Source organism: Pseudorca crassidens, chromosome 8, assembly GCF_039906515.1.
Source record: "Pseudorca crassidens isolate mPseCra1 chromosome 8, mPseCra1.hap1, whole genome shotgun sequence".
Classification (NCBI taxonomy): Eukaryota; Metazoa; Chordata; class Mammalia; order Artiodactyla; family Delphinidae; genus Pseudorca; species Pseudorca crassidens.
In genome coordinates, this window is record NC_090303.1 from 17145723 (window position 1) to 17170366 (window position 24644).

At 40.7% G+C, this 24644-nt stretch overlaps 1 protein-coding gene across 1 annotated transcript in view; it reads left to right on the forward strand.

The window, feature by feature from the left end:
- LAMB4 (laminin subunit beta 4) overlaps nt 1-24644 on the forward strand; it is a 111969-nt gene that overhangs the window by 83506 nt on the left and 3819 nt on the right. The window contains 14 exon segments of the mRNA XM_067745896.1: nt 1847-2007; nt 4876-4912; nt 4914-4955; nt 4957-5093; nt 6067-6117; nt 6120-6214; nt 9211-9350; nt 9829-9832; nt 13561-13743; nt 13783-13808; nt 16744-16882; nt 19458-19619; nt 20934-21036; nt 21039-21083. Coding sequence (XP_067601997.1) covers nt 1847-2007; nt 4876-4912; nt 4914-4955; nt 4957-5093; nt 6067-6117; nt 6120-6214; nt 9211-9350; nt 9829-9832; nt 13561-13743; nt 13783-13808; nt 16744-16882; nt 19458-19619; nt 20934-21036; nt 21039-21083 — 1325 coding nt within the window.

Genomic DNA, 24644 nt, shown 5'->3' on the forward strand with positions numbered 1-24644 from the left:
GAAGCCTTCCCTGACCTCCTGAGAGAGGATGTGTTTCCTTCTGCATCTTCCCACGTCTTTTCGGCTCAGCCATTGCCTCACTGAGGGACTCCTCTGGGCAAAGCTGCCTTCTCTGTACCTTTCTTCAGGCGTGGTTTAGTTAAGTAATAAATGTTTGTTGGGTAAATTACAAATCAAAGGGGAAGGGGAGGACAGAGAAACCAAGATATATCATAAGCATAGATTGAGAAGTCAAACTACTGTGGTTCAAATCCACCTGCTGCTGTGTGGCCTCAGAAGTTACTTAGCTTCTCCAAGCTTCAGTTCATCAAAAGCAGGGTTAAAGTCTCTATTTCATGGGATTCTTGTGAGAATCACTCAAGACAAGCCACTTTGCATGGTGTCTGGCACATAGTAAGTGCTTTAAGAGTACCAGCTATAATAATAGTATGTACTGTTATTGTTATTAGCCAGAAGAATTACAGTGCTGACAGTTGGAGCTTGAAGGAAAAGTCTGTAGATTAGAAGGGAAAGTGAGAGCAGAGAATGCTAGGAAGCATTGGTTAATACTTTGCAGTCATACCAAGATAAATTAGTCCCATAAATTTGTATTGTAGCTTCCCTGAACTGTACTCTTCAAGATTTGTACCCAAGTTCCCCTTCATGAGGGATATTCTAATTATTCACCTGAACCAACTGTGTTTGCTGAACCCAGCCAACTGAAGTGGGACAAAGGTGACACCATCAAAGGTGATGTAGAAAGAACACACCCAAATGTACACTCGCCAGCAAGGAAACCTGTCACTTGTGGAAATTCAAAGTTTAAGACACTGTAAGAAGTAACAGTAAAAGGAACCTTGCTGGAAGCAGATTTATTCTAAATGAGGTACTGATTTTTATCCTTGTCTGTGTGAGGGATTCTGTTAAAAGCCTAATATAGGTTGGCTCCCTTAGACTGATTTAAATGAACCACGTCTGAATACGTGTTTTTGAAAACCAAAGTAAAGGGAGACAGAGTATAAACAGCTGAAATTGAAAGATTCAAAAACCTTTATGCTATGAAACCATTTTAAATGAGCGCTGAAATACTACTCTAGGAAGTGGAATTAACAAGAAAGAGATAAGCCATAAACAATCATAAACTGTCAAATGAAAATTTGGGGGGGAAAAATCCATCCTAAGTATGAGGATACCTAATAATGAGGGCAGTCTTTTTTTTATTATTATTTTATTTATTTATTTATTTATTTTTGGCTGTGTTGGGTCTTTGTTGCTGCGTGTGGGCTTTCTCTAGTTGCTGCGAGCAGTGGCTACTCTTTGGTGCGGTGCGTGGGCTTCTCATTGCGGTGGCTTCTCGTTGCAGAGTACGGGCTCTAGGCGTGAGGGCTTCAGCAGTTGTGGCACGTGGGCTCAGTAGTTGTGGCGCATGGACTCAGTAGTCGTGGCGCACAGGCTTAGTTGCTCTGTGGCATGTGGGATCTTCCCAGACCAAGGATCGAACCAGTGTCCAATGCGTTGGCAGCCGGATTCTTTTTTTTTTTTTTTTTGCGGTACGCGGGCCTCTCACTGTTGTGGCTTCTCCCCTTGCGGAGCACAGGCTCCGGACGCGCAGGCTCAACGGCCATGGCTCACAGACCCAGCCGCTCCGCGGCACGTGGGATCCTCCCGGACCGGGGCACGAACCCATGTCCCCTGCATCGTCAGGCGGACTCTCAACCACTGCGCCACCAGGGAATCCCCGCAGGCGGATTCTTAACCATTGCACCACCAAGGGAAGTCTGAGGGCAATTTCTTTACTTGTGTTTTTTTCACAATCTGTCGAATGTAATATAAGCTTAGCTACATTTTCTCTCATTTTCTCCTACAGGAAAGAAATCATTCAACTAAGTGACCAGAGGAAAACAGTGTATGAATTTCAAGATCTGAAAGAAAGAAGAGGAAGAACGAGGAATAAAGTGAACCTCTTACTTGAAGATCTTCAAGAAGAAATTGATTTGCACTCCCGTGCCCGTAATGCAAGCATCATGGGTAAGAGAGGAAATGCACCTCAGATGTCTGTTTCTGGACAGGAGTTGATGAAATCCATAGTGCATTCCATTAGTGAATCTCCCTGTGCTTATTGCCACAGCACCTGAGCACTTTAGAACGTGAAAACACACCCTTTAAAGGTATTATTTGTGCATGAATATTTCAACTTTTTAAAACATTGCAGAGACGGATAGCATTTGCACAAAATAACGCTAACAATCTGCGATACTAAACAAATACTGAAACCCAAAGTATTGTGATGCCAAACCATGCTAGGATCTCGTTTAATCAGCAGCTTGGAAATTCTATTGTGGCCGTAAGGAAATGAGAGAGACATGTTTCTGTGCCTTCCTGAGTACAAGCCACTCCATTTCCAGCAACCACAAATGCAAAGGAATATGAGGCAAAAGGGACCTAAACAATTTCTCTTAAGAACTTTGTAGGAATTTGGAGGCATGTAACATACTAGAAGCCTGTAATTCATATTGCATAATTCTTAAAAATGAACGGGAATTATGCCAAAATCAACTTGGAGGAGAAATGGAACTCTGAAGCAGAACTTGAATTAGCTCATCTGCTGATCTCCCATGAGATCCTTGTTATGTTTGGAAATGGACAGACAGCTTGTTAGTACCAGGAGAGGCAGCACCGAACTTATTCACACCAAACCCATCTAGTTGAGCGGTATAAGGGAAAATATACGTGAAACCTATCTCAAGGCACAAACATTGTCTGCTTTTCCTCATCCTATGTCTATGGTCCTGTTTGTCATCTGATCTTGAGCTAAAAGAGAAAAAAATAGATGGCAATTAATGACCCTAAAGGAAAGCCTAAATTTGATGAAATCACTGTTGATGACGCTCAATAAATGCTACATAAAGAGTAAGGAATTTGTTCCGATTCCTAATCTGGAAGAAGGTGCCCACTGAAAGAACTGAAAATCCGTCAGCAGTCACCCAGGCCAGGTAGAAGAGAGCAAAACTGCCCCATGCTGATTCTCTCAAACTTGCAGTCCAACAGCAATTACTGGGCTTTTTGTTGATGCCCGACACTGTGCTGAACAGCAGAGACAGGCAGTAAGTCTCACCCTGAAGTCATCCCAGTCTTGTGGGGGGAAGACAGACATATAAACAATCCCCAAACAATGAAAAGACTCTATCAGAACGTTTTCAAGCTACTTCGGGAGCAGAGTAGAGAGAATGAGTTCTTCCTGGGTCTGTTAGAAAAGGCCTCTCAGAATAAAGATAAATTTGCCAGATAAATCAAGGCAGAAAATCATTCCAAGCAATAGAAACATGGCTTTTTGTTCGTTTGTGTGTGTGTGTGAGATGGCGGGGGGGGGGGTAGGCGGTTCATGATAAATGAAAATCACAATATAGTGAGTCCGTTAGTGTAAAAACCAGGAATGTTGAAAAGATAAAGTGTGGTTGTCATGCCTGGATTATGACTACATGAGAGTAAAGATCAGAACCCTGGGCCTTTGGTTCCTAGAACAGTTTAAAGCCCTAAGATACTCTCATTTACATTAAAACATCCCACATTACTTTCAGGGATTTGTGTTTTCATTACAATATGGAAAATACAGAGAAGTGTTTAAGAACACAGGTTCTAGAGTCCAACTACCTGGCTTCAAATCCTGGCTTCACATCATACTATCAGTGAGACCTTGCTATCCTCAGAGCCACCATTTCTCACTGGTAAAATGGTGGTGGTCGTGCTAACCGCCTGACAGTGTTTTGTGGAGGTCAAGGATGAGAACTGATGAGAAGGCCAGGCATATAGAAAGCACTCAGCATGTTAGCTGTTGTCATCAGCCTCAACATCAGAGGTCAGCAAACTACAGTCTGCCCGCAAATCCTACCCACAGCCTGTTTTTGTAAATGAAGTTTCACCAGGAGACCAGCACCTCACCTATTTATTTATGTGGTGTCTGTGGCTACTGTCACTCTACAGTGGCAGCACTGAGTAGTTGTGACAGCAATGTGATGGCAGGTAAGCCTAAAACATTTATTCTCTGGCCTTCTGTAGAATGACTTTGTCAACTCCTGCTCTATACAGTGAGGTGAACTTAGTTGTTTCATCATATTGGATTCATATGGGTGGTCAAAATTAATACATAACATTTGGGGAACTTCACAGAGGGTCTTTATATTATCTCACTTAATCTCCACAGATTATCATCATCAGTTTACAGATAAGGAAACACAATCTAAGAGACTTAATGGATTTGCTCAAGGCCATACCCAGACAGTAAAGGGAGAAGCCAGCATTCAAACCCATGTCTGCAAACTTAAGCCTCAGTGCTCTGTAGCTATTACATGTATATCTATGACGCGACATCTGCAAGTTTGAGAAAATCAGCATAGGGGCACTTTTGCTTTCTTCTGCCTGTCTTGGGTGACTGCTGACAGATTTTCAGTTCTTTCAGTGGGCACCTTCTTCCAGATTAGGAATGAGAACAAATTCCTTACTCTTTATTTATTTTATTTATTTATTTTTTTGCGGTACGTGGGCCTCTCACTGCTGTGGCCCGTTGCAGAGCACAGGCTCTGGACGTGCAGGCTCAGCGGCCATGGCTCATGGGCCTAGCCGCTCCACGGCATGTGGGATCTTCCCGGACCGGGACACAAACCCGTGTCCCCTGCATCGGCAGGTGGACTCTCAACCACTGCGCCACCGGGGAAGCCCAATTCCTTACTCTTTACTTCCCTGTTAAGTGCAAATTCAAGGGAGAGGATGTTGAATTTTTGTATTGATCATTGAGACCAAGACAGTCTAGTCAAATTGGGGAATGATTATCTCGATAACCCATGTATAATTTCATTTGTTTTCACAAAATTTATCTTACCTCAATTTGTGTTGATGTAGATTCCTCAAAGAACATCAAGAAGTATTATCAGAGCTCTATCTGCTGAAAAGAAAACTAATGAAACTACTTCCATCATAGATAACTGAAAAAAACAGAAATGACTTACTTACCATCTTAGATACACTAACCTCAAAAGAAAACTTGTCATTGGAGAAATTAAAGCAGATCCAGATACCAGATATTCAAACATTGCATGAAAAGGTAAATATTCATGACAGTATAGTCAAAGTGTTTGTGGTTTCTACTTGATATACAGACCTCTTCGATTGTATTTCCCTGTCTTACATTTTATTTTTTAATTTATATTTTATAAGTGTAGAAAGTATCTATAAATAATATATATTTAATCTAAAAATAATATAAATATTTATATTTTATTTTTTATTTCTTAAGTCAAAGTTTGAGAAAAATCAAAGAGTAAAGATTGTGGCTTGATTTTATTATCTTATGCTATTTACTTTTTCTCAACCGGTACAGATTATGGACATTTACTCCTCCTGCCTCATAAGTAAAAGGTACTTTTTATTTTTAAAAAATAATGAAATTAACATGGAAATGCTAGACATGTGACTATTTCCCCCAAAACTATAAGTGTAAAAGCAACATTGATTGGCCCAAATGCTGATAACAAATAAGTTAGATATTTATTCAGTTAACTAGGAAATACTTAATCACTCATATCCATGTACTGAGTGTGAACAGCTATTGAAGAAACACATATGAATAGAGCAGTGCCTTGCCTTGGTGAGCCTGGAGGATGTTAGAAAAAGCTCTGCCAACAAGTTGCTTTTTCTTTTTAATTTTTAAAAAATTTTTGCCTGCATTGGGTGTTCATTGTTGCATGCAGGCCTCCTCTAGTCGTGGCGAGCAGGGGCTACTCTTCTTTGCAGTGCATGGGCTTCTCATTGCATGGCTTCTCTTGTTGCAGAGCTCAGGCTCTAGGCGCACGGGCTTCAGTAGTTGTGGCACGCGGGAGTCAGTAGTTGTGGCTCGCGGGCTCTAGAGCACAGGCTCAGTAGTTGTGGCACGCGGGCTTAGTTGCTCCGCAGCATGTGGGATCTTCCCGGACCAGGGATCGAACCTGTGTCCCCTGCACTGTTGACAGATGGATTCTTAACCACTGCACCACCAGGGAAGCCCCAACAAGTTGCTTTTTAGCATAGATACTTTCTCCTGTCAGGGGTATGGAGGAGGGAACATGCCCTGTGTGCTCTTGTCCTGTGGTGGCCCGACCTGTCCCGGCTCCTGACCCTCTCGAGGAACACCCTCCACAAAGCTCAGGAAGCAGAGTTCGTGATTCGCAATTTGAACAGCCAAGTTCAAGGGTTGAAAAATCAGGTAAACGATGTCTTCTCATGCTTTATTTGTAAAATTAGTAGCAATTAAAAAAGCAAACTATTTGGAATTTTTTAAATTTCCATTTAACTCCTAAGTGATAAGGGTAGATTCTAGATGTTAGATGTTCTTGTGCCTGACAATATAGAATAAAAATATAGATGTGGATATGAATGGTGATTTAGAAGTAGCTGTGAATATTGATATATTTTCTCATATATTTTCTCATATATATGTATAGTGTGTATGTGTGTATATGGTGAGAAAGAAGAGAAAAACCTCAAAGTATATGTTTGTAGGACATATACAGACTTGTGTGGATAGGTTTCCTTTATAGCAAACACTGCATAGAAATGTGTAAACTCCTAGCCTTGAAGGTTTCAAACTATAGAGCTGTCAAAGTAAAGAATATTTTTCATAAATTCAAGGGTGTGTTTGAAATTCTACTAAATAGACAAATTTTGATGTTAGAGTTTAATTTAATATTAGAAAATATTTTAAGGGGAATATACTCTTAATGCCTTGAACTCTTTCCTATGTTGATAGACATGCTAAAGTTGCTTTAATATTTAAGTACTCGATAATGGAATCTCTAATAATTTTAAATGGTTTCATTTACTTTCTGGTCATATTAATAAATCAGTATAATTTTTAATTACCTATCTTTCTTTAGGGTTTTTTGGTGAATACATTATATTTATCTGGAAAGGATGAATACAATTTCAGGTGTTTTGTGAATACATTGTGTTCAGCTTAAAAACAAGATGATGATGTGCTCCCTAGTTTGCTTTTTTTTTTTGGACGTATACATAGAGCCTTTGATGAAGAAAAAAGAGCTGAATTTTTTACCAATATAAGGTAAATATTATATCAGTTAGCATTGTTGTTTTCAAGCAAGAGAAACCAACCCCTCACCAAAAAGGAAGACATCTGAGTCTCAGAAGTGAGAGGAGAATAGAGAGCCAGCCTTGGGAATGGCGTGAGAACCACAGCGATGAGACACACTCCTGCGCATGCGCACACGCAGAGCACCAGTTTGCTCCGTGAGCCTCGCCTCCATGCATCCGAACCCCGGCTGGTACTACGTGCTTGCTCCACAGGCTCCGGATCCAAGTTCCAGAGCAAGTCTCTGATTAAGTTAGAGAACATCCCCACACATCCTAAATGTTGAAAAATTTTTTTCACATAGTCATAGTTCTATATTGCCACCTAGTTTTTCACTTGTATGTTATTCTTCATTGCTTTAACAAATATTCATTGAGTACCTACTGCGTGCTGGACATGTATCTAGATGCTGGGAATACAGCAGTGAACAAACGCAAATCCTGGTCCTGCATCCCTGTGGTTAAAACAATCCTTAATGGTTTAATGTAATTTTAAACTACTATATTGCCCCTTCTCAAAAACCAGAAATCTCACACCATTTAAATAAGACCCGTGTTAAGCTATTACTTTTAAAAGATAATCCCTGAAGTGTATAATAGCAGAATTTGGCTTAATCAGCACATAAATGGAGAACTGGAAAAGAATGGGGGTTGTCATGTTGATAAAATGATGTGCTATTTTCCTCTTGATTAGAAGGGGGAAACATGCCAGAAGAGATTATGAGAGAATTCTCAGGAGTCATGACAGAGGATGGATTGCAGAGAGATGTTTTAAGAGTGAAGTAATTTAGCAATCTCTTTCTTTCTGAATATGGCATCGACTAATGTACACTGAGATTTCATGTGTATAATTTGGTGCTTCCTGTCCAGAGTATTTATTTCTGGAATTCTCATCTTCTATGCCTTCTTACTCACTGCTTCTCCCTTTTATTTTTTTATTGAAATATAATTGACATAGAATGTTATATTCGTTTTAGGTATACAACATAATGATTTGATATATGTATGTATTGCAAAATGATTAGCACAATAAATTTAGTTAACATTCATCACCACACATAGTTACATTTTGTTTCCTGTGATGAGAAGTTTTAAGATCTTTCTTAGCAACCGTTATCCATTTTAAAGTTTAAAAAGTTCTAGAGAATTAAGGAACAACTCCAAAAAATTAAATTACATATTTTTAATCATGTAAATATTTCTTTTTGTTTCATCATTTGCCAGTGACTACCATTAAATCCTCCACAAAATCTGTGTTGCTTAAATTAGGCTGCCTATTTTTGTGGGGAAATAAAGTGAGATTTTCTTTTTTCCTTAACTATGTTTGATCCTAATTAGCCCTGCTTCTGTCACAGTTAATTTATTAAATACAGCTCAACTTGCAGATGATATTGTCCTATTTCTCTTTGTTTTTTCTCTTTCTCTCATTTGTTGGAATTCCAAGAAAAAGTCCGTGACCTATCTCAAAGCACACAGTTAAGAATTTGCACTTCTAGGTTGTAAACATTTTAGTTCTATCATTCCTCCACCAAGTGTACACAGTATCTGGAATTTATCTTTGTAGCCTTCTCTGAGTTCAAACTCGTTTATTAAAAGGAAGAATGCTTTGTTTTTACTCTCAAAGAAAGTACATTATCTGAATCAGAAGAATGTTTAAAAGAGTATTTTAACTTATATTAAACTTATTATTTAAACTTAATATTTTAACTTATATTAAAGAGTATGTTCTCAACTTACTAAACATAATGATCACTGTAAGTAATTTCTGTGACATTTGTTGATATGATAGAATGCTAACATGTCATTAAAACAGAATTTGTGTTTTCGATTTGTATCAGGAAAAGTCATTAGTCCTACACCAATAATTGTTTTCAAATAACAATTTTGATCACTAATGATGTTTTAAGAGATAAGTTCACATTATTAAGAAAACATGGTAATGAAAACAGATAATATCAACTTTTAAAAGAATCCTTTAACATGAATCTATTGTTTAATTATGTAGACTTCTGTTATATTTTTAGTGACCTCTATTTGGTCCAGCTAAGTAAGGAAACGTCACAGAATGTGCCTAATTGTTATGTTTGCTTCATTGTTGTTTTTTTCTTATTCCAGATCAAAAATATAAGTAAACTGGCAGAAGTCTCCAAAAACAATGCCTTACAGCTAAGTGAGAAACTGAGGAATATGAAAAACCAAAGTGAATCTGAAGAAGAAAAAATGAATCTTTTAATCAAGAAACTGAAAATGTTCTTGTTAGGTAATTTTTTTTTTTAATATTAGGACTGGGGCTTCCCTGGTGGCGCAGTGGTTGTGAGTCTGCCTGCCGATGCAGGGGACACAGGTTCATGCCCCGGTCCGGGAAGATCCCACATGCCGCGGAGCGGCTAGGCCCGTGAGCCATGGCCGCTGAGCCTGCGCGTCTGGAGCCTGTGCTCCGCAGCGGGAATGGCCACAACAGTGAGAGGCCCGCATACTGCAAAAAAAAAAAAAAAAATTAGGACTAGTTTCTGTCCCTCCCACACTCTTCCTCCTCTTCTCTCTCCCCATCCTCCTCCTTTTTCTTCCTTTTTTAATTTATACTCAAACATCACAACCAACTCCATATTACGTTAAGTGGAAATGACATGGCTAAATCAGAATCATGATATACTCCTTGATTTTAAATTTCTTCATGGAAACAATTCCAAAATATTAACTGTGTATCAAAAATAATATGGCTCTCTGTATAAGATTAGTTTAGTAATACATCCTAGAATTTAGTTAGAATTCCAAAGAAGTGAACTTGGTCTTTAAAGTTATTTTTTTTTAAACAAGGAAAATCTAACATGAAGACTCTGTCAGATTCCACAACTTTCTCTGCCGACAGAGTGTGTGAGATCAAGATACGCCAGCTGTTTGTTAGTGTATCAAATACTGTAGTGAGGTGGCATCTAAAATATTGGTTATTTTAGATAAATATTATTGACTGTTTTCCAAGACTCATGTTGGCTTTCTGTGACTGACCAAAGGGGGAACTATTGGATTCATTATTATTATGAATTATTATTATAATTATGAACTTAGTGTCCTTCATTGTGCCTTATTTTCGGAGAGGTTTGTTTTAAACTCCAGAGAACTATTAGTTAAAGATAAAAATCAAATAGTACAGCTGGAAATTGACGGGAAATCTCGCTCTCGGTAAATATATTAATGTCGTTTGGGTACAACACTACGTGGAATTGATCTGAGGAGGCTTTCTTTCCTATAGCCACCTTCCAAATTCAATAATTTAATATTCTCCACATGAATTAATAGACAGTAGAGATGTCGGTTACAATCTTTGCAATCACTTTATTAAACCTGTTTATTTATAAGAGACCCCTGTGGCCAAGTATTCTTTCCATCTCACTGTTTCTAGAAATTGTATTAGCAGCTTTAGTCCTGATTTTCAAAATTAGAAAAGAATAGAGAGTAAAAATGATCAGTAAAAATGACCAAAATAAGCAGTAAAAATGATTGGGTGTGGGATCAGTCAACTGGGCATTTTGTTTGTTCAAAAGCAAGTTTTCAGTGAGCGAGCTAGACGGACTGATATTAACTAGACACAGATCCAGGAACTGTATGAGGAACACGGTAGCTCTTTCTGCAGATACAAGTCAATTCAGATGCCAAAACTAAGATGAAATCAGAGCTGCCACAGCGTCCTCAGTTCCAGCAACGGTCACAGAGCCTACTCCTATACTAGTTCTCATTGCTACTAAATAAGTTTCTAATAAAAATGTCACTTTAATTAGCCTAAGGAATTAGGGGAAAAAAACTCAGATTATTACAATAAAAATTAGACTAGACATCAAGAAAAATCCTATTCCATAAGAAGAACTTTCCTGGTCAGGGTCCAAGACTCTTGGTCACCGGGAAGCAGTGCCCTTCACCCACCCAGTTCTTTGTTTTTCTTGGGTATAAAGCCCAAATAAAATGATCATTACATTTATGGTGGCCACGCTATTCAGGTCTTCTTTTACCATCTTAATATTTTCCTTACGGTCTGAATTCCTTATTAACAGAGTTATGTGTCACTTCTCCTGAAAGTGAATTTATAATCACTTGAATATGAATTTTTAATCTCATAATAAATGCCAAGAAATGTTTCATGACTGAATACGGGGTTAAATTCAATTCACTTTTTATTAGAACTTTTTTTTTTAACAAAAGTTACTATTTCTAGAAGGAGCCAACTCCGTGATTCTGTTTAAAATATGGTGTTAATTTATTCATGAAAAATTCTCATCACATTTTTTTCAAAAACATTATAGGAAGTAAAGTATTCCTTTTGGGACTTCCCTGGCGGTCCAGTGGTTAGGACTCTGTGCTTTCACTGCCAGGGCCTGGGTTCAATCCCTGGTCGGGGAGCTAAGATCCCACAAGCCGCAGGGTGTGGCCAAAAAAAAAGGAAGTTAAATATTCCTTTTATATATTAAACAAGAATAGCTAAGGCAGAAATGAGTGCAAAGGAGATGTATACTGGGGTCATGTCACTCAAATACTAACAGCTATCCAGGCCTCCCATTGTCCTTTTTTTTTTTTTTAATATTTATTTACTTATTTATTTAGCTGTGCCGGGTTTTAGTTGTGGCATGCATGCGGAATCTAGTTTCCTGACCAGGGATCAAACCGCAGCCTCCTGCATTGGGAGCGTGGAGTCTTAACCACCGAACCACCAGGGAAGTCCCCACATTGTCTCTTGAATGAAGTCCAGTTTCCTTAGCCTCACATATAGGGGCATGTGTGATCTGCTCCCAGCCTTCCTGAACTTCCACTCCTTTTTTTTTTTTTTTTAACTTTTTTAGACACTTTTTTGCTTTTTTAGTTACTTTTTTAGACCCCCCCCGCCCCCCACTGGCCAGCCGGGAGTGATCCACGCACTGTTACCTGTTCCACCCTGAGCTTGTCCTCGGCGGAGAATGCCCTTACCCCTCTTCTCACTGCACGTCTCCACAAATGTAATCTGTGCGGGCCTCCAAGACCGGGTTTAAATGCTGTCTTGAAGTTCTTCCTGAAGTATTTTCTCCTGCCTCTGAACCCCACATCATTCTGGCTTATGTTTATCACTTCTGTTCTTAAGGGATCAGTAATCATCTAAAGTGACTCATAATTCCCCACTTGGTGGTGAACCCCTTGAGGATCAGATCTGTGTCTGATTCATCTCTAACTTCCCCCGTGGCACTCAGCATCTGTGCCTCGATAAGGAGCCAGAGAGAGACAAAGAGCTATTACCCCACATACCAAGAGTCCATCTTACGCACTTTAGTTCTCAAAGGGGGCCAATTTTATTCTTCTGAAAAGCAGGACATAGATGTATTTAAAGGTTTCTTCGCCCCCGCCCCCGTCCCCGGGCTGCACTTGGCGGCATGCGGGCTCCTAGTTCCCCAATCAGAGATCGAACCCATGACCCCTGCCGGGGAAGCACAGAGTGCCAACCACTGGACCACCAGGGAGTTCCCTAAAAGTTTCTTTATAATACGTTAATCATACTGTAAATTACTCTGTTTTGTTGCATCCCCTTCTCAAAATAGGCCCTTGAGCAGTAGCATCAGTTATAATTACCCAATTATGCTGGTGAGCAAAAACTGTGAGCCTTTTTAATGTCATGGAGGATTAGAGAAGAGTTTTGTTGAGTCCAAACCCAGTGCTTCCCCATTGTCTCATTCATGGTATTTGAATCTCTTTTTTCTTTTCTTTTTTTTATTGTGGTACGCGGGCCTCTCACTGTTGTGGCCTCTCCCGTTGCGGAGCACAGGCTCCAGACGCGCAGGCTCAGCGGCCATGGCTCACGGGCCCAGCCACTCCACGGCATGTGGGATCTTCCCGGACCGGGGCACGAACCCGCGTTCCCTGCATCGGCAGGCGGACTCTCAACCACTGCGCCACCAGGGAAGACCGAATCTCTTTTTTTAAATTGAAGTCTAGTTGATTTATAATGTTGTTAATTTCTGCTGTAGAGCAAAGTGATTCAGTTATACATATGTACATTCTCTTTTGTATTTTCCGCTCTGGTTTATCACAGGGTATTGAAGATAGTTCCCTGTGCTATACAGTAGGACCTTGTCGTTTAACCATCCTGTGTATGACAGTTTGCCGTTGTGTTTGAATCTTAATGGCATCTAAACATTTTAATTGCTTTTGAATCTGTACTCATAGTAAGCGATTCTTGTGAGGACATTTTGTAGCACACGCAGTATTCCAAATCTGTCATTTTTCGTTTTTCCAACAAGCATTGAATGAATTCAGCTTTACATGCGCAGCATTTCTTTCAGAGAGAAGGGAAAATTGAGGATGAAGAAGCATCTGTGAGACATATACAATAATCCCTGTAGTCTAGGGACACATCATCAAATGCAAATTAACTTAGAATTCATTGTGGTGATATTTACAAGGTAGAATGATAAGGAGACACAATTACCTAAAACCCATCTTCTTATTTAGGAGGATAACACGCCTCCAGAGGACATAGAGAGGGTTGCAAATCGTGTACTTGACATCCACCTACCAGTAACATCGCAAAATCTGACCCATGAATTTGACAAAATACGGAAACTTTTGCAACTCTGTGAGGACTACAGGACAGAGGAGAACAGGCTACATAAAGCAGCAGATGGAGCCCGAAAGGTTTTGGTGAAGGCAAAAGCAGCAGATGGAGCCCGAAAGGTTTTGGTGAAGGCAAAAGCAGCTGAGTAAGTACAGTATTAATATTCTCCTCCTTGTCTTAACAGGCCATCTGCCAAAAGGCCATCTGAAAAATATTTGCCTAAGGAGCTATAACGTTCAAATGAAATGACCCTCTGATAGTTCATTGCCCAAAATGAGGGCTAAGCTGTCTGTGGAGGTGCCCCAGAAAGCTGGGAAGCTGGGAGGCATTGTGCAGAGATGCTGGTTTCCCGTTTTCCTTAGTCTCTGAATGCCCTTCCAGTGTCTGTTACCTCCTTATACCAATATACACCAATAAATGCCATGTATTAATTATATGCCAATATCTTAACAAGTGCTGGGACTGTCTGTGTATTCTTCCTTTCTTGCATACCTATTTATTTTTTTAAAAATCTTTATTGGAGTATAATTGCTTTACAGTGGTGTGTTAGTTTCTGCTGTATTACAGAGTGAATCAGCTATACATATATGTGTATCCCCATACCTCCTCCCTCTTGTGTCTCCCTCCCACCCCTTTAGGTGGTCACAAAGCACCGAGATGATCTCCCTGTGCCATGCGGCTGCTTCCCACTAGCTGTCTATTTGACATTTGGTAGTGTATATATGTCCATGCCACTCTCTCACTTCGTCCCAGCTTACCCTTCCCCCTCCCCGTGTCCTCAAGTCCATTCTCTACGTCTTGCATACCTATTTTTGTTTCTTTCTGTATTTACTACAATATCAGTACTCCGAAAATCTAGATTAAAGAAAGTATATCACATTAAAAATATGACGGTGAGACAGAGAAGAAATGAACACGAGTGCCCCAGGAGTAATACAGGAGTAGAATGATACATACGGTACACAAAGTCAACAGCTCTTGCTTCCTTTTGCCCTTGTCGACTTAGCCAAGCAAAGAGGAAAAGCCACCTTGATGTTTTTATGATCATAGGGTGCTGTGAGTCCAGGTCATAGGGTCAGTGGATGATGGTACCATCATCAACACCCATCACCATTTTGGACCCCCAGAAGCAGAGTTGATACCTGAGCTGCCTTCACTGTCTCATCATCCACCTCTACAAGTGAAGTGCATCAGACTCCACTGAAAGCCCAGCCCCTCCTGGTTTTAATATTTCAAACTAGGAAGATTAAGCAACTGGACACAATCATGCAGCAATTAAAAATGATGTTGACGAAGGATTTTTAGTAACATGCAGAGATTCTTACAGTGTAATGTTAATGCTTGTAAAAAGAGCACAGGGATATCAGCTCGGTGCTTTGTGACTGCCTGGAGGGGTGGGATAGGGAGGGTGGGAGGGAGAGAGACGCAAGAGGGAAGAGATATGGGAACATATGTATATGTATAACTGATTCACTTTGTTATAAAGCAGAAACTAACACACCATTGTAAAGCAATTATACCCCAATAAAGATGTTAAAAGAAATCTTCATTAAAAAAAAGAATATAACAGATTATATGTAGAAGGGGATCTCAATCATGAAAAGAAAAAAACTGGTAGGACAAAAATGCTAGCATGTGCCAATATCTTAACAGGTGGTAGGATTACTGGTAAATTTTCCCTCCCTGATATTTTTTTCTTCTTTCTTCTTTTATTGGGGTACTTTCTAAATTTACTATAATGAGCAGTACATTGAAAATCTAAAGGAAAAAAAGAATTCAGTAAAAAGATATGGGGGAGGGGGGAGTTATGAGAAGGAAAGCCTCCAGAACCCTCACTGTAATTGTAGAGAAAAAAAAGTATAGAAAGGGAGAGCAATATACCGTATGATTCCAACTATAGGACATTCTGGAAAAGGCAAAACTATGGAGACACAGTAAAAATAAGATCAGGGGTTGAGGGGAAGGATGAATAGGCAAGCACAGGAATTTTAAGACAGTGGAAATACTCAGTTTGATACTATAATGATAAATACATGTCATTATATGTTTGTCCAGACCCATAGAATGGACAACACCAAGAGTGAGCCTTAAAGTAAACTGGACTTTGGGTGTTTACGATGTGTCAGTATAGGTTCATCGTTTGTAACAAATGGGCCCTCTGGTGCAGGATGTTGATAATTGGGCAGGTTATGCATGTGTGAGGGCAGGGAGTGTGTGGGAAATCCCTGTACCTTCCTCTCAATTGTGCTGTGAACTTAAACTGCTCTTAAAAAAAAAAAGTTTTGTGTTTTTTTTTTTTTTTTCTTTTCAACGGAGAGAAAGATTATCACTGGAAGGGGAGAGGCTGGGTTGGATGGGGAAGGGGTTTTGCCATTTAGCTATTTTTGCTCTCACACAAGCATTTCTAATGATGCCTCTGCTAAGATCTAGTTCCCTGACTTTGTACCTCCTTGCAAAGGTGCCTCTGAGCCCACAGACCTAAGTATCTGGTGAATGTTGACTTGAGGTGTGCTCACTTCTGTAAAATAGACTACCACCTGGAAAGCTTGTGATGGTAACCTCTGACTGGGCCCCTGGGCAGCTGGAATGTCAGCGAAGCTTAAATAAACCTGAATAAACACAGCCTGAAAACGCAGGGCCTTTCGTTCTCTTCTGCTCCCTCTGGAGCCTCTTGACTACCCCGCCCCCTACTCCAATCAGGATTTCAAGAGCGTTACTTACTTAAGTTTGAGAAATCAGAGAACTGGAATTGGCCGAAGATAGTTTTTTCTGTTCCAAGCTTGGCAGTTTTATCCCCCAAACCTCTCTGCTTATGACAAGTTAAGAAGAAACGAGACCTGTATCCTTGATTTCCATATCTGGCAAAATCTGTATCTGTGCATGCATATGTATGTGCTTTTACTGGCATCTAAATGTACCTATGTCTCAAGAGGAAGACTTCAGCACTTTGCCTTGCTTAAGAGTGATTTCAATTGACTTTATGAATAATTCAGTAAAGTTTTTGTTGAGTCGAATGAACTCTCAAGGTGAAATAAATGAATAATTGTATATTTATCTAATCTGATATGTTAGTATCTTAGAAAAGCAGCAAATGTTCTATTAAATCTCGACAAAATGTTGAATAAGTTGCAACAAGTTCAAATCACTCAAGTACGGGCAGATTCTACCATCACACAGCTGACTGCCCAGACGACAAAAATAAAAAAGAACACACTGCAGGTATTTCTCTATCTTCCTTGAAACTAACCTGAAATAGACTGAGTGTGAAGACAGCACAGTTTTTATATCTCATCTTACCTGTCTGATGGAATTATTATGATGATAAATAAGATTATGATAGTATTATGCGTTTAATTAACGTTCTACAGAGTTATCCCGGCATTATTTCATCTCACTGTTGACCAAGCCTGGGGGACAAAGCAGGTGTTGTTACCATCAGCTTGTAGATGAAGAAACTAAGACTCGCGGAGGTTAAGTCACTTACCTAACGTCTCGCAGCTAATTAATGGTAGATGTGAGGCCAGTATTTATCCCTTCTGATACCAGGGAAAGTAACGGACTTCTGAGAGCTCACCAACCAAAGAAATTAAGTTAATTGTTGCCAGATTTTTATAACAAAATATACGTGAAATCTCATCAGCGTATCCTAAGACTGAAAGACTATCTTACCTGAAAGAAAGGGTTCCATCCACTGTTTGGCAGGAATAAAGCCACGGTTTAACCCAGGGGATGGATCCAGAAGAGGAAGCCTGGCAGCTGGAGGACAGAACAGGACCTAGACTGAGAGTCTGTGATGTATCTCTCTCCAGCACATCCTCTTCCCAGCAGATTGCAAGCTTCTCAGTCTCTGTTCTTCCCCTGAGTCTTAGATATCTAAGTACATGCATCCTGAAAAGAAAAGCAGAAGGCACCAGCACAGGAAGTCATGTACCTGGAAATAAAAAGCTCAGATATGAAGAGGTTGCATATATACAGGAGCAAAAAATAAAGACGGTCTCCAGGTTTTCCCCTTCTAGGCATCTACTCTAGAACAGGGGTTGGCAAAATACAGCCCAAGGGCCACAGGGACCCACCAACTGTTGCATCCAAAGTCACACCGTTTTATTGGAATTCAGCCACATATTGTCCATGGATGCTTTTGCACTACAATGGCACAGAGTTGAATAGTTGCAACAGAGATTTTATGGACCACAAAGTGTAAAATATTTACTAGCAGCCCCTTTACAGAAAAAGCTTCAAGATTCCTGCTCTAGAAAAACTCCCACCTATGCCCAAGGGCCTAGGAAGGGGCTTCGATTTCTAACAGCATGGTGGACCAGTATATCAAGGAGCCATCTAGTAGGAAAAAACCTGAAAAGGTTAGATGTTTTAACAATTTGTTAAATGCATAGCTGCATTGGTAAAAAAATGGAGGAAATCTTCAGAGGCCAATAATGACCGGAAAACATGATCCAGACAGATAATGAAGCATGAACCTGATGGCAGGCGGAGGGTAGCTGTCAGTCCCTGGTGTATTAAAGCTGTTGGTTTCCCTGGCTGCCATGAGTAATAGAAAATGAAACCCATGCAAGGAGGGGATGAGACCCCCGCATAGAGAGGAGACCCCAAAAGGCAAACCCTCAAGGAAATGTTAAACTATTTCAGAGAGAGGAAGAGGCCGTAAAGATATTAGCCTGTGCATGGAAGGGGAGAGTCTTCACTAAGAATTATTAACAAGCTGGCTCTCAGGTGAGATGAGGCCAGAATTCGTACTACCTGTGTGGCCCTGGTAAACCAAGCTGAAAATGTCATTTAAAGTGCTCCTGGGTTGTCAGGGCCCTCAGATGCCTGACAGAGGCAATAAGAAATCCTTTCCAAAGGAATGTACCTTAAAACCAAGCCTCAAAGGATTCCCTTAAAACACACAATAAAGAAACAAATTGCCTTAAGCAAGAGGCCATCAGTAACAGTAAACAGAGTCAGAATGCAGGAGACTTTGGGTATTACCTTTATTGGATATCCAGTACAAAATAAGAATGTTTATTACGCTTAAGAAAAATCAAAGAAGGCATGAAAGTTTGACCAAAGAACAAGAGATAACAAATGACCTGTCAGACTTCTAGACGTGACAAGTATAGTCGCCAAAATAAGAAACAAGTATAAGGTGTTCGTTATTGTTTATAAGGGAGAAAAAAATTAGAAGCCACCCGCATCCATCGGAAAATAGAAGAATAAATTTTTGTATATTCAAACAATGGAACACTTTCAATTGGTAAAAGTGAGTAAAGAATTTAAAAAATAAAGGATAAAGAATAAAAAGAGTTATGCAAATTAACTTAGGTGACCTGTACCAGAATAATTTTGAATTAAAAAATTCAAGCTGCAGAAATACACAGGATGATGTATTTGCATAAAGTTTAAAAGTAGAAAATACTGTATATTGTTAGAAATACCAAATACGATAGAGTTCAAAGCATGTAGAAGTATATGGAATGAGAAATATTAGATTCAGAGTAGTGGTGACCTTTGCGGGGGAGGGGGTATGATGGTGGTACACCCAGGGTCTTGGCTCACTGGCAATACTTATTCTTAAGCCAGCTGGTGGGCACACGGATACGTGCCACATCTTCTCCTAGAACCTCTTGTCTGTCTGAAGTATTTTTTTATAACATTTTTTTAAGGAACAGAAAAAGCAAAGGAATGATCTCCTTTCCCTTCACACCTAGCTTGTCTTCAGAGGGCTCATTACATCATGTATTTTCTTGTTTGTTGTTTAGAAAGACTGTCTCCTTCCTGGTCTTTCAATCAACAACAGGCTGAAAATCAGGCCCGGGAGACTGAGCTGGCTTTAGCAAAGCAACAGTCAGCGCTGGAGGGTGGACTTGCCGGGCTGCAGACCAAGTTGCAAAGGAACGAGGCCGTCCGTGTGGGAGCTCAGGCTGAATCGGCCCAGCGCCAGGCTGGGGGCCTTGAGGAGGTCGCTGGTCCTACCCCTGCCACTAAGAGCAGACAACCGTGCTTCTTTGAAGGATAATCCCTTCACCCCAGATTTTTGTGCCATTGGTCAGCATTTCCTTTAGTGCTGGCCCATGCTCAGCAGTGCATGTTTGTAGGGACCCCGCTGGGCATGGAGATGCTTCTGTAAGTGGAGTGCTGTCTCCAAAGAAGACAGGTTTTTGGCCAGATTACGTTAGAGTGTTTAGCCCCATCTACGCATCCCGTATTACTAGTGACATGTTAGGCAAATTTTTCCTGAACTTCCAACCATTCACAATTTATGTCATGGGTCTATACTGTATGTATTCAGATCTGCCCACATATACAATACAATCTGATTGATCCCTTTACCCTAATTAAATCACAAAACAAAGAAGTGAAAGTCATCTACCAAAGAGAATAGATCAAGTTACAAAAATCAGAGTGAGTTCATGAAACAGTTGTGGAAAATGGCCTGTTCATTTCGGTTGCTGAAAGAAGCTATCAACTCATTTTCTTAGCAGGAAATCTTTGGTTGGTCACATTAATATAGCAGCTTAAGCAAAAGAAAGAGGTTGAAGTGTTCTTGTAACTGGTGTATTCTCTTGCTCTTAATTCCTAACGTGCTGGGTACATTTTCCACTGACTTGGGAGTTGAGGGCATTTTCTATGGAACAGAGGTTGAGAAAGGTGATTCCTGCCCACCCTCTACCACTTCCATAGTGCATTCCTGGGTCTGGTGGTTATTCATCTATGTAACGTTCCAAGTTGTCAACCACCCAGGCTGACCCTGAAGATTTCCCTTCTAAACGCGAGGAGCCCTTCATACCCTCCTGCCTCCCTGCCTCCCTTCCTTCCTCATGCCCCTTTCACCTTTGTGCCAACCAAATACTGTGTCCTTGCTGCTTCTGAACCTTCACCACTCTCTCTGACCTTCACCTTGCACTTGCAGCTGTTCGACCCAACTGAACCAAACGTTTGTCACGGGCAGAACTGGCTCAGTTCTGTCCTCTATTATCTCTGACCTTAACATAGTTCAGGACAAATCATTGCCTTAACGTGAAAAAAGCCTTGATATTTTGTAACAGAAACATTTTATTTGTGACTAACTAAAGCTGAGCATTTTTTTAACCTGAAAAAAATGACCCAAACCATGCAAATAAAAGCCCTGTCGGAAATATCAGAGTGACTCAAGCGTCACTGACTGGATGATGTTCGCCGCTTATCCCTTTTATGAACATTATCAGGCAAACATCACGCACGTGTGCATGCTTTATAAATATTTTCTGATGACGGGAGTGTTGCTTTGTTACAGGAGCTTGTTGAGCTACAATGTCAATAAGCTATTCTTCAGCATAAGACAAGCGCGCCAGGACTGACAAAGGAAACCTTAGGGAAAGTGAAACAGCTAAGAGATGCAGCAAACTGGCTGCAGATACAGAGGACAAGATAAGAAGAATAACAGGTATCTATTCTTTAGACGTTCCCAGCTTTATTGAGGTATAATTGACAAATAGAATTGTATGTATTTAAAGTGTACCCCGTGATGATTTGATGGACGTGTACATTGTGAAATGACTACCACAGTTAACACGTCCACCACCTCACATGTTTACTTTTTGTGTGTATGTGGTGAGAATGCTTTAGATCTACCCACATATACAATACAATCTGATTGATCCCCAGAACCCATTCATCTTATAACTGGAAGTCTGTACTCTGACCAACATCTCCCCCCATTTCCCCATCCCCCAACCCCTGGCAACCACCATTCTACTCATTCTATGAGTTCAACTTTTTTTTTTTTAGATTCCATATATAAGTGATATCATACAGATTTGTCTTTCTCTGGCTTACTTTCATTTAGCGTAATGTCCTCTAGGTTCGTTCATGTTGTTGCAAATGGCAGGATTTCCTTGTTTGTAATGATGAATTATATTTATACATACATGTGTATATATCTGATGTGTGTATATATGCCTCTCACACTTTCCTTATCCAGTCATCCACTGACAGACGCTCAGGTTGTTTCCACGTCTTGGCTCTTGTGAATAGTGCTGCAGTGAACACAGGAGTACAGATATCTCTTTGAGATAACAGATTTGGTTTTCTCAGATATATACACAAGTCCGGGATTCCTGGACCATGTGGTAGTTCTCTCTGTCCTTTTACCCACTCCCGCAGTTGGACAATAACATCGTAATACTCCACCTTTCTGGTAGAACATATACCAATTTCAATTTATCGTTGACACAGTTTAACCACTTCTGAGTCCACCGAGGAGAGAGAAGTAGGAGGTGGGTTTGTGACTGTAAGGGAATATGCCTCGTGCCTGATTTTATGTCAACAAGTACTGATGAGCTCTGTCTGCATTAATTGGAACACACGGAGATTGCCTATGGTCACTTTGAAATGCCCTTGTCCTAACTTGGTACTTCTCAACCAGGGGTGATTTTATCCCCTCCCCTGGGGATAAAAATGTCTGAATACATTTCTGCGTGTCACAACTAGTGGTGCAACTAACATTCTAGTGGACGGAGGCCAGGGATGTTGCTAAATGTCCTGTAACGCACAGGACATCCCCCTGATAATGAACAATTATTCTGCCCGAAGTATCAATGGTGCCGAGGTTGGAAAACCCTGTCCTAAGCTGTGCTGCTCATTTTCTCCGCTCCTGCAAGTTACTTTTTTGGAGTTACGATCTAGACTCTAGGGTGCTAAGTCATTTATCATGGGTCTGTAGGTAGCAATCCAGAAAGGAAACATACTCTTGAAAAAAATGGAAATTTTGATGCACTAAAAGTGTAGCAAACATAGAACACATGCAATCAGAAAGGTAATCAGTGTTTTTTTCCGCAGCTGATACTCATGATTGTTCTGGGCAATCATCATGTCCTGAACCACCTCTAAATCATCAAGAAATATTGAATGATAAGTGGTCTAGTTTTACTTCTAGTTTTATTTATTGTCTCCCACAACTTTAAAATTAACCATATTCATTTCGAATATAAGTAACTCTCAAAATGCTAAAATAACCCAGGGACTTCCCTGGCAGTCCAGGAGTTAAGACTCTGCACTCCCAATGCAGAAGGCACGGGTTCGATCCCTGGTAGGGGAAGTAAGATCCCACATGCCGCAGGACGGGGCCAAAAAAAACCAACTCTCACTTACAAATGCTACTTTATTATAAAATGAGTCATTGGCCCTACAACTATTTATATCATTGTTATGAAATGAAAAAAATGAGAACGCAACATTAGTGTGGGCCAAAGTCAGGAAAAATACATACCAAACTGTTACCATTAGATATCTGTGGGGGCAAGGGGGGTGAAGAGGAAAACACTACTTTTTACATTTACAGAATTGTTGTAAAAAGTAGTGAGTTTTTTTCACTTTCAGTATTTTCTTAATAATTTAAAGAAGGAAATACTAGGAGAGATTCAAAAAGACAAATGTTGTTTTTACCTTGCACTCCATAGGCGATACCATGAAAAATCAGTTTCTATTATTCCCAGACCTTGATCCTTCCTGTGAGAACAAAAACACCGGGAGGACCTTTTCTGTCTTATATTTTATGTCAGGGTCTGCATTGTTGCCACTTTTCCCCATAGACTAAAACTTTCACAGTTCTTAAAATTAGGTTGGAAGAGAAGTTTGAGTCAGGCGACTTCTCAGGTCAAAACTAATGCATTCTAGTACTTTTTTTTTCTTCTCACCATAAGGCTGTTTTCACAACTCAACAAGATAGGAAACTAAGACAGTGGTTTGGCCATCTTCCCAACTCTGCCACTTAAGAAGAGGCTGAACCACAGGGTCTGTGGTTAGGAAGAGATGCCCATGGGATTCCAGAAAGGAGCCCTGACTTAACTTGACAAGGTCAAAGCGGAGAGAGTGGGGAGTGGGCCCCAGTCTGCAGCCAGGGTCCCTCTGTGGAGCTTTGTGTCAGTCAGCATCCCAGCAAGAAACAAAAAGCACACTTGGATGTAATTCTGGATTGTGTGTTTATAAGCGGAGTTGTCTCACTTATCTATTTACTGCATCACAAACTGTTCCCCCAATGTAATGGCTTAGAACAACAAGCGTGCACTGTGTGTGGGGGGGTTGTCCGGGTGGTGCAGGTCTCTCCTGGGCTGTTAATCAAGCAGCCGCATTGTCTGATGGGTCAGCTGGCAGGTCTGCCAGGGCCCAGGCTTGGCAGAGTTGCTGGGCCTCTCTCCACAGGGTCTTTCATTCCAGGCTGCTTTAGAGCCTGGTGGTTACAGGGTTCCGTAAGAATGGGCAGAAGGCGCGAGGCTCTTGATTGAGGTCCAGCAACATCATTTCTTCCACTTTATATTGGTCAAAACAACTTGCAAAGCTGGACCTGGTTTGGGGAGAGAGGGTAAATAGACTCTATTTCTTGGTGGAAGGAACTAGAAAAAAAAAAAAAAACACAGGAATTAAGGGAATCAACCAAGGGTTTGGAGGCCCTGGGTGACCAGCAGAGAAGCCATTAGCATCCCTGGACCTGAATGAGCCATGGGAAGGAGGAGTGTGCGTGCTGGGAAGCAGCACTGTGAGTACGAGGACAGAAGGGAGGAGGCCACCCTGCAGGAGCTGGACTTGAGAGAGGGCAGGACTGCCAGAACCCTGCTGCTCACCAAGGGTGCATTCTGCTCGCTCTTGCCACCCTCTGATCACTTCTCAGAACTGGCCAGTGGCCAAGTGTGAACAAAACCCAGAGGTCAAGGGAGCCAGGTGATGTCATCTGTGGAGGCTGCCTTTCTCTCCAGGACACAGAGCAGGATGGGTCAAGGATCTGGTGGGGCAAATGGAAAGTATCCAGCACGATCTTGTTAAGTTCCTTGGTAGAAACCCAAGGATCTATTTTTCTTTTCGTACAAATACCCTTCCAATGCTGACTCCCCTGTTCAATCCCAGATAGCCCGTATTTGAAAGTTTCTGGTGATAGAATGCTCACCACCTTCCAGAGCAGCTCCTTAGTCTTTGAACTGCTGTGACTACTAGAAAGTTCTCTGTATTCAGA